The following is a 10234-nucleotide window of genomic DNA, read 5'->3' as shown; positions in this document are numbered from 1 at the left end:
AGAGAAAGTACCCAAGGAGCTGAAGGGGGCTGCAACCCTGTAGGTGGAACAACAATATGAACTAACCAGTACCCCCTGAGCTTGTGTCTCTAGATGCATATGTAGCAGAAGATGGCCTAATGGCTATCACTGGGAAAAGAGGCCCCGTGGTCTTGCAAACTTTATATGACCCAGCACAAGGGAAGGCCTGGGCCAAGTAGTGGGAGTGGGTGGGTAGGGGAGCAGGGACGGGGGGCGGGGGCGGGTATAGGGAACTTTCGGGATAGCATTTGAAATGTAAATAAAGAAAATAATAATAATAAAAAAATATATCCACAGGGAAAAAAAATTAGGTCAGAATGGACCAAGGGCTTAAGTTGTAAGAGGCAAAATTATAAAACCAACACTGTAAGTATTTGTGTCTTTGGATTAGGTAATAGACGTTTTAGGTCTCCAAAGTAGGAAAAAACAAAACAAAACAAAACAAAAAGCATCAAAGGGGTCCAGAGACAGAAATTTTTTTTGCAAACTATTATATCTAATAAGGGGTTAATATCTAAACCAACACCTGAAATTACAGTAAAACAACAGCAGCTGGATTTAAAATGGGTAAAGGGATTGGGGTATAACTCCACTGGTATAGTGTTCACTTGGCACGCATGACACCGTCTGTTCAGTGTCTTGCATCAACAGACTGAGTGTGGTGGCACATACCTATAATCTCAGCACTCAGGAGTTTGAGGCAGGAAGATCAGAAGTTAAGGAATAGAATTTTCCCCCTAAAATGATTTGCAAATGGCTAAGAAGCATAAGATAAGTTAATCAACACCATTCATAATTAAAGGAATGTAAGTCAAAACCACCATATCTCATCATTCATCCATCAGGGTGGTCAGTAAGCCAAAATGCCTCTCAGGAGGTGAGTGTGACTGAAGTGGAGAGTCACTGTAGAGAGGCATTCTGGGTACAGTGACACTTCAGTCTCAGCTCTTGGGGGTGGGGGACAGAGGCAAGTAGATCTCTGAGTTTGAGGCTAGTCTGATCTACTGAGTGGATTCCGGCTACATAGTGAGACCCTGCCTCAACAACAACAACAATAAAAACTGTCGATTCCTTAGAAAGTTCAAAATAGAGTTGCCGTTTGAGCTAGCAATTCTAATTCTCGGTCCGTGTCCAAGAGAACTCATGTCTACGTGTATAGCATCCTGATTTATAAGGTTTGCAAAGTAGGAACAACTTGAATGCCCAGTGACAACTGAGTAAGTAGCAAAATGTGATGTGTTATATGGGATACAATGTTTTATCTTAAAAGGACAAGGCGTCCTGACACACACTGCAACACAGATGAACCTTCTAGTGTTCATGCTTGGTGCAATAAGGCAGTCGCAGAAAGACAGATTCAATAGGATACCCCTCCCATAATCAAATTCCTAAACAACAGCACAACATGTATAGGAAGGGAGAAATGATTTGGTTTGTGAATACAGTTTCAAATTTGCAAGATGAAAGAATTCTAGAAATTGAACACTGCAAATATTAATACTGAGTTGGGCACTTTCAGTAGTTTAAATGTTATATTTCATGTGTTTCATTACCCTAGTCAATAGGAAAGAAAGGAAAAAGACTGAAAGGACATTATTCCTGTGGAGACTAAACATCAATACCACTTTTCAAAAGAAACTCCCATTAACCGCCCATTCTGTAAGGTGCTCTGTGTGGTTCATCTACTGGTAAAGTCAGCACTGTAATGGAGTCATTAGTTTTGTGGCTCACCTGTTATACCTGGACTTTGAATTCATAAACCACAGCTGTTAATTTTTCTCCAAGACATGAAAGCAGTTGAAGTTCTCCATTTTTAACTTCCCTTGCCTTTTCTTCCCACTTACCAGGCTGGAAAGGCACTTTGTTGGGTGTGGCTATGGCCACTGTGAAAGCTATGATAGCAGAGTATGGCTGCGATGTGGAAGACATCATTGTTGTTCTGGGACCTTCAGTGGGGTCTTGCTGCTTCACTCTGCCCAAGGAATCAGCAGTCTCCTTTCACAGTCTTCATCCTTCCTGTGTGAGACAGTTTGACTCACCGAGACCCTACGTTGACATCCGAAAGGCCACCAGGTGCGTTTGATTTCAATGTGGTGCTGAAAGTTTGATTACTGATTATTATTTCTGAGGTGAAAATGACTGCGAGGAACAGTCAGTAACTTCCCGCACAATTCAGGTAGCAAATATTTAAGGAGCTGATATGTACACATGGAAAAAGCCATTTTAAATAAGGAATCTATTCTCACATTTGTATCACAGATAGTTTCATGACTGTTACAGTTTATTGAGATAAATTCCAAGTTAATCTCTTCAGAAATCTACTTAAACTTTGTACAAAATAGCTTATATAAAATTTACTTCACAGCTATTGCTTAGGTCATCTCTCCGAAGTAATAGAAGCAATATGAAAGTTGATATTTTGAAAGTATTCTTATTGTCTAATTAACTAAAAAACACTTCTTGTAAAATATTAGGAAGTATAAATTTGCAACTACTTGTATTTTGGTCCTGGGCTTTTGGGATTTATGGATTTGCTTTTTGGTCTCTGTTGAAAATTGTCATTTGGATAAAAGGAAACAGGTGAATTGAATGACTTTTCTACTCCTTTAAAAAAAAAGAACATTTATTTATATGTAAGTACACTGTAGCTATCTTCAGACACTCCAGAAGAGGGCATCAGATCTCATTACGGATGGTTGTGAGCCACCATGTGGTTGCTAGGATTTGAACTCAGGACCTCTGGAAGAGCAGTCAGTGCTCTTAACTGCTGAGCCATCTCTCCAGCCCCTATGTTTCTATTCTAGTCAGCAAAACCATAACCAGACCCTGCCTCATTTAACCCATGAGTAGAAAGGACTCATTAAATGGGCATTGACTCTTAAATGTGACTTGTGTAAAAAGTATCACCTAATTTTTATTCCTATTTATATCAGAATATTTATTAAGAAACTTTTCTGTGAAAACTACTAAATAGGAGAAAAAAGAAAGATGGGAAGATTGGATGATAAAAATTATACCATGTCTGAACCAAAAGCGTTTTCTACACAAATGCTCTGTCACTTGAGAAGTCCCTTCCAACAGGCATTAAATGTTCCTTACACTGTCCCAGAGCCAGCACGTGTCTGCACGGCAGTGTGGAACACTACCAGCTCACATTTAAGGTGTGCTGGCAAAAGCTACCATTTCCTGACTAGCCCCTGCTGTGGAGGGAATAGCTATTCCTGTTGTTCTGAGCTCTTTCCGGGAATGTGTCCACACAAGTACAAATACCTTTTTCATGTGCTTTCGCCAGCTGTAAAATAAACTCTTTCTGTCTTTTGGAAAAAATCTTCCTTCTAAGGATTCTTCTAGAAAGAGGAGGAATTCTTCCACAGAACATACAAGACGAGAAGGATGGTCTGGACCTCTGCACGTCCTGCCATCCTGAGAAGTTTTTCTCCCATGTCCGCGATGGCCTTAACTTCGGTACACAGATTGGCTTCATATCCCTTAGAGAATGAGGTACAGAACAGTCTCTGCTGTAGTGTCTCCCTCTGTAGTCTCTCTCCATAGCTCCTCCCACTCACCTCCCCCTCTCCTTCTTTTAGCTTTTCTCTGCCTTCACTGAAAAAGGAGTTTAGTAACATTCCTTCCTCCCTGTAAGAGTATCAAGTCTTCATTTTATTTACTGATTGATTGATTGGGTTTTTGAAACAGGATTTCTCTGTGTAGTTGTGGCTGTTCTGGAACTCACTCTGTAGACCAGGCTGGCCTCAAACTCAGAGATTCACCTGCCTCTGTCTCCGGAGTGCTGGGACTAAAGGCATGCACCACAACACCCAGCTCAAATTTTAATTCTTAAGTGGAAAAATAGCATAGAAAAGTTCATTTTCAGCAACATTCTCCATGGTGAGTAATGTTCATTTCGTTTTCTAGTTCATAAAGAGTAATTAGGCAGGTTTATGTTAAAGGTATAAGGTAATTTACTTTTTAAAAAGTCCTCTATAAATAAGTCTTTGTCTCAGTTGTAGCTTGAGCTGTGCATGCTCTAGTATAACATCTTTATACCTTTCATTATTTTTTTTCTGAAAAAATTGGACTAATACTGTAGAAATGGCGATCTTACCAAAAGCAACCTACAGATTAAATGAAATCCCCATCAAAATTCAAACACAATTCTTCACAGATCTTTAAAGGACAATGTTCAGCTTCATGGGAAAACACACATGCATACACACACACACACACACACACACACACACACACACATACACACCAAAACAGGAATGCTTAGCCAATCCTAAATAATAAAAGAACACTGGAAGTGTCACCATTCTGGAATTCAAGTTGTACTACAAAATTATAGTAATAAAAACCACATGGTCTTGGCATAAAAACATACACCTCGATCAATGGAATCAAATCGAAGACCCAGGCATACATCTACACGGTTATAGACATCTGATTTTTGAAAAGAGGCCAGAAATACACACTGGGGGGAAAAAAAACTACAAAATCTTCAACAAAAGGTACTGGTCAAACTGGGATAGCTGCATGTAGAAGAATCAAAATATATCCATACTTATCACCCCACACAAAACTTTACTGCAAATGGATCAAATACTTCAACATAAAATCGGGTACACTGGTAAAAGAGAAAGGGGGATGGCCTTGAACTCATTGGCTCAGGAAAAGACTTTCTGAACAGAATGCCATTGGTACAGGAACCAAGATCAACAATTTTTAATGGGACCTCACAAAATTGAGAAACTTCTGCATAAAAGGACTTTGTCATTTAGACAAAGTGGCAAACTACAGAATGAGAAAAGATTTTCCAACTCCACATCTGATAGAGAGCTAATATCGAAAATATATAAAGAACTCAAAAAAATTGGTTACAAAAAACAAAACAAAACAAATAACCTAACTAAAATGGGGTATAGATATAAACAGAGAATTCTCAATAAAGGAAACTCAAATGGCTGATAAACACTTGAAGAAATGTTCAGCATCCCTAGCCACCAGGAAAATGCAAATCAAATCTGCTTTAAGATTCTATCTTATACTTGTCAGAATGGCCAAGATCAATCAATAATACAAGTGATAGGTCATGCTGGTGGGGACGTGGAGCAAGGGAACTACTCCTCCATTGCTGGTGGGAATGCAAACTTGTACAAGCACTATGGAAATCAATATAGTGGTTCCTCAGAGCAATGGGAGTCAATCCACCTGAAGATCCAGCTATACCACCATTGGGTATATACCCAAAGGATGCTTCCTTCTACCACAGGAATTCTTCCTCAGACATAGTCACTGCTGTTCCATTCATAATAGCCAGAAATTTGAAACAACCTACATGTCTCTCAACAGAAGAATGTATAAAGAAAATATGGTACATTCACATAATGGAGTATTACTCCACTGTTTAAAAAAAATAACATAATTAAATTGATGATGTTAGAAAAATCATCTTGAGTGGTATATCTCAAACTCAGAAAGACAAATATGGTATGTATTTACTTAATATGTTTATATTAGCTGTGAAGACAATAATAAGCAAGCTAGAAATTATAGAACCACAGAAGGTAGGCATAGAGTAAGGGACTAGAGAGAACAGATCTTGTTAGGAAAGGGAAATAGCTATGGATGGAGTGGGGATGTAGAATGAAGATAAAGGGGGGAACGGGGAATACAGGAAGAGACAGCTAAAATAAAGGGGGGCATTCAAGAGGTAGTATGGAAACCTACTGCAGTAGAAACTTCATAAAATATGAGCATATGTGAATGCAATCTAAATGAAATCAAACAAGGGGAAAGGCAGAGTCCCAGTGGCCATCTCTTGTCACCAAATGAAGCTTCCAGTACTGGGATTAGGTTACATCTAACTGACTTGTTGGCTAAAGGAGCCCCACAGGAATCTCCCAGACAACCCCAGACTGGTGCCAAGACTTTAGGTTTCTCTCCACAAGCTGACAGCAAAGCTCTGTTGTTGAAAACAACACCCACACAACTCAGTAAGAATGGAGATGTCAAACCAGTCCCTGCAGGGAGAGCCTTCACCCCTGTGTTCCAGTGGTTTCTATTACAAGAACATACTCTGCATGCTCACAAAAAGAAACATAAACACAAAGACAGCCACAAAACCTTTCTCTATAAAGATATATTGCCTGCAAAACACTAGAAAGCAATGGCGGCACCAAGCTGTTGTGAGGAGTAACCAACCAGTAATTGATTTGACTTAAGGCCTACTCCTCAAGATGGAACCAATACCTGATGCTGCTTGGGTGACTAAGAACCTGAGACTAGAGAGCCCAGGAACCCAGGACAAAACCCAAATAATACTGGTCTAAAGAAAAAGAAACGGAATGATGGAATGACCACTCCTAATGATACTCCACTATGCTCATAGACTAGCAACTTGCTCAGCCATCATCAGAGAAGCTTCCTCCTGCAGCAGATGGGAGCAAATACAGGGACCCACAGCCTGACATTATACAGAGTGAGAGACCTTGGAACTCTCAGCGCTAAATGGGATGTCTCCATCAAATTCCTCCCCTCGAAGCCTGGAGAACCTCAGGGAAGAGGAGATGGAAAGTGTGGAAGAGCCACGAGATGGAGGACACCAGGAAAAGAAGGCCCTCTAAACCAACAGGAGCCAAGCTCACATGACCTCAGAGACCGAAGCAGCACGCGCAGGGCCTGCATACGTCTGAACCAGCTCTCCTTCACACATGTATGATGGATGGCTTCCAGTTTAGTGTTTCTATAGGATTCCTGAGCATATGAATGAGTGGGTGGGTCTCTGACTCTTGTGTCCTCTCTTGTTCGGCTTTGATGTAATAGGTTTTGTCTTATCTATTATATTTTATTTTGTTACAGTTTTTTTTTTTAATGAATGAATGAATAAAAGAGTGAGTGAGTGAATGAATGAAAGCCTAGTCACTAGGGCAAAGGTTAACAATTGAACTGTCTCTTGTATCTGCTGGGAGAGAGAAAATCAGTTATCTCCAATGGAGTGACACTGACTATATCAGCTATTCCAAACAGGCCTCATGTTCAGGAGCAGTTAGCAGACATACAGTTGGATTTCATAGGTATTTTTGTTTACTTTTATTATGGTTACAATATGTTGGGTTTTGCTAGTCTGTTTTTCTTTTTTTATGTAGTTTTATTTTGTTTTCTTGTATTTGGGAGCTTTTGTTTTATTTCTCTTTTATGAGAAAGAACTTAAATTTGGGTAGTTAGAGAGGGAAAGAGTAACTTGAGAGAGGAGATTAATATGATCAAAATACATTTATAATTGTTTTAAATAATGAAAAATATAATAAAACTTTTACATAAGAATTCTAAACTATAGAATAAGAAATTACAAATATATAAACTAACCTTTCAATATACTGAATAACTCTTGCCATATATAGTAAAGTTGGAATTTTTCTTTAAAGAGGCAGAGAGTAAGTTGTTTTTAAAATTGTATTTTGTACTCTGTGTGTGTGTGTGTGTACACATGCACTCATACATACCCATGGTATGTACGTATGTGAAGGTAGATGACAAGTTTCAGAAGTCTGTTCTCTTCTATTACTGCATGGCTTCCAGAGATCTGACTCAGGTCATTAAGGTTGGGGAAGACTCAGCATCTCTTAGACTCAATAAATCTTTTATGTTGTGTAGAGTATGGAGTTTCTGTCTCATCTAGTCAGCTCTGCCACTGGAGAGCAAAGGCTGATGCTGACAACAGAAATGAAGGCGGCCAAGCTCCCATTCAATGCTGTTTACAGAAAGAAAGTCCTTTAGACTTCTATAAAGCAATTTCATGGCAGTGACTTAGTCCTGATCCTTAGCACATACTCACACATAGTCAGTTTGTTTGTTTTTACTCTTTAGAATGGCTAAAAGTGGTATCTGTTTTTACTCTTTAGAATGGCTTTAGTTTGTAATGTACAAAAACATTTTAATGGACTTTATGATTCTTACCTTGATATTCTAAAAACACTAGCTAGGAGCTAATGTTTTATTTCTATGTGTATTTTACAGGTTCTTGGCTGGAATTTTGCATAAATGTTTCCTGCATCCTTCCATACTGGCTGCAAAAGAAAATACTTGGATTTTTGATTTCTATAAAACCATGAGGATTACAAACAAGAATTTATCTTTAGGGCATGCTCTCACTGTTAGCCAAAGCCCAGGGATCTGGGTCTAATTCTTGTGACAACTGATGAAAACAATCAATGTATCAATGTGATGTCATTCCTGAAGTTCGTTCTCTGTAGTTGTCTATAAATCAAGGCCAAGGCTGTTCAGTTCAGTATTTGGTAGATGCCAGCTTCTGTTTAGGAATGAACTCAACACAGTGAATTGGAATGAAGACAGCTTTCTCATTTGAATCAGATGCAGTAGGGAGATAAGTGTTTCCTTCTAAATATGCATTTTTAATTGCCTTATAAAGTACTAGGCTTCCTTATGGCATCCTCAAGCGCCATGCTTTTGCCGATCCTTCCCCTCCCTTTCCCTGTCCCCTTGTGTACCCTTCCATTCCCAGTAGCCCCTCTTTCCTGTCTCATGTGTTTTAATATTTCTCCCTTGCTCAATCCTCTTTTTATGTTCCCTTTCTAGTTTCAACACCTATGTCCACACTTATGACCACAGATTTACATATCCATATATATGTATGTTTACATAAGCATTAAAAGTTAGAATTTATATTTCTATATGAGAAAAAACATGCAGTGCTTGTTATTCTGAGTCTGGATTATTTTGGTCAGCATAAAATAATTCCATATCTATCGATTTTCTTACAACTTTGATAACTTCATTATGGCTAAATAAAATATTGTGTGTATGTACTGTATTTTTGTCATCCATTCCTTTGTTGATGAACAACGAGCCCAGTTCCAAATTCTTGCAATTGTGACTAGAATAGGAATAAATGTGCAGGTTTATGTGTCTCTGTGACAGGATAGAGTCTTTGGGGTGTATGCCTGGAAACAAATGAGCTGGGTCACAAAGCTGTTCTTTTATGTATATTCTTTTGAGAATTTAGTGCATGTTTAGAATGAAATATGATCATTGCTATCCTTCACTCTGCCTCCCGCTCTTCCCCAGGTTTTCCCAGTATGTCACCCTCCCAACCACATGCCCTCACTGTTCAGTTTGTGTGAAACCTTCATGCTGATTTCTACACTGGCGTCCACCATACACTCCCACCAACAGTGGACCTGTGTTCAACTTCCCGCACACCCTCATCCGCACCCATCATTTTTTTCTACTATTTGCTTATTTTTATGTGTATAGGTATTTTATCTGCATAAAATACCCCATGTGTGCCATGACCAGAGAGGCCAGAAGAGAATGTCAGGTCCCCTGAGACTGGAGCCATCCCGTGGGTGTAGGGAATAAAACTCGGATCATCAGAAAGAGCAGCTAGTGTTCTAACCCGTGGGGCCATCTCTCCAGCTTTGTCATGCTTTTCTCTTGGTAGTAGATGTTCTAACATGAGTTACACAGAATCTTAAAATAGTTTTAATTTTCATGTCTCTGCTGGCTAAAGGTGTTGGATGTGTTTTCAGTATAGTTCTGGAGGTTTGTGATTCTTTTGAGAAGGATCTGTTCATTTCATGAGTTCATTTATTGACAGGTGGCTTTATTGTTTAGTCATATGCCATGGATAAATGCTAAACCCCGTTTGAAGTAGAGCTGGTAAAGGTTCTGTACTCTATAACCGGCTTGCTCTTCTGCTGATAGTTCCCTTTGCTATGCAAGAGCTTTTTTTATTTCATGTAATTCATTTGCAAATTCTTGTGCTATTAGAGTCCCATTTTAAGACTTCCAGTGTCCGCTGGCTTCTTGAAATATTTTTCTCTATCAGTGTAAGAATTTCGGGTTAGGGTCTTTGGTCCCTGGCAGAGTTTAGTAGTGTCCCTGCCCTTTCTACCAGGTGGAAAGGTTGGCAGTGTTGACGCTTGATCTTCCTTAAAAGACGGGTAGATTTTAGCAGTGAATCCACATGGTCCTTGGGGGTTTTCCTTGGGGGGAACTTAATTAGCACTTTGATCTCTTGCTCATTATAGGTCTGTTTCAATAGTTCCTATCTTCTAAATTTAATTTTGGTAAGTCATAAACATTCTTCTTTGGAAAGCCCTTGGCTGTGTCCTAGAGGGTCTGGTTGACTGTGTTTCATTTTGCATTTGATCCTACAAATGTTTTTAAGTTCCTCTGTGATATTTTTTTTCTA

The 10234-nt window shown here is 39.2% G+C and overlaps 1 protein-coding gene across 2 annotated transcripts in view; it reads left to right on the top strand.

The window, feature by feature from the left end:
• The window catches only part of Lacc1 (laccase domain containing 1), a 13277-nt gene extending 4466 nt beyond the window's left edge, over positions 1-8811 (top strand). For both annotated transcript variants that reach the window (XM_021204095.2, XM_029541753.1), the window contains 3 exons: positions 1869-2094; positions 3362-3522; positions 8038-8811. In XM_021204095.2, the coding sequence (XP_021059754.1) occupies positions 1869-2094; positions 3362-3521 (386 nt within the window). In that variant the 3' untranslated portion in view covers position 3522; positions 8038-8811. The remainder of the gene's footprint in view (positions 1-1868; positions 2095-3361; positions 3523-8037) is intronic.
• The last annotated feature ends 1423 nt before the right edge of the window (positions 8812-10234 follow it).

Source organism: Mus pahari, chromosome 8, assembly GCF_900095145.1.
Source record: "Mus pahari chromosome 8, PAHARI_EIJ_v1.1, whole genome shotgun sequence".
Classification (NCBI taxonomy): domain Eukaryota; kingdom Metazoa; phylum Chordata; class Mammalia; order Rodentia; family Muridae; genus Mus; species Mus pahari.
This window is presented reverse-complemented; position numbering and strand designations above follow the sequence as displayed.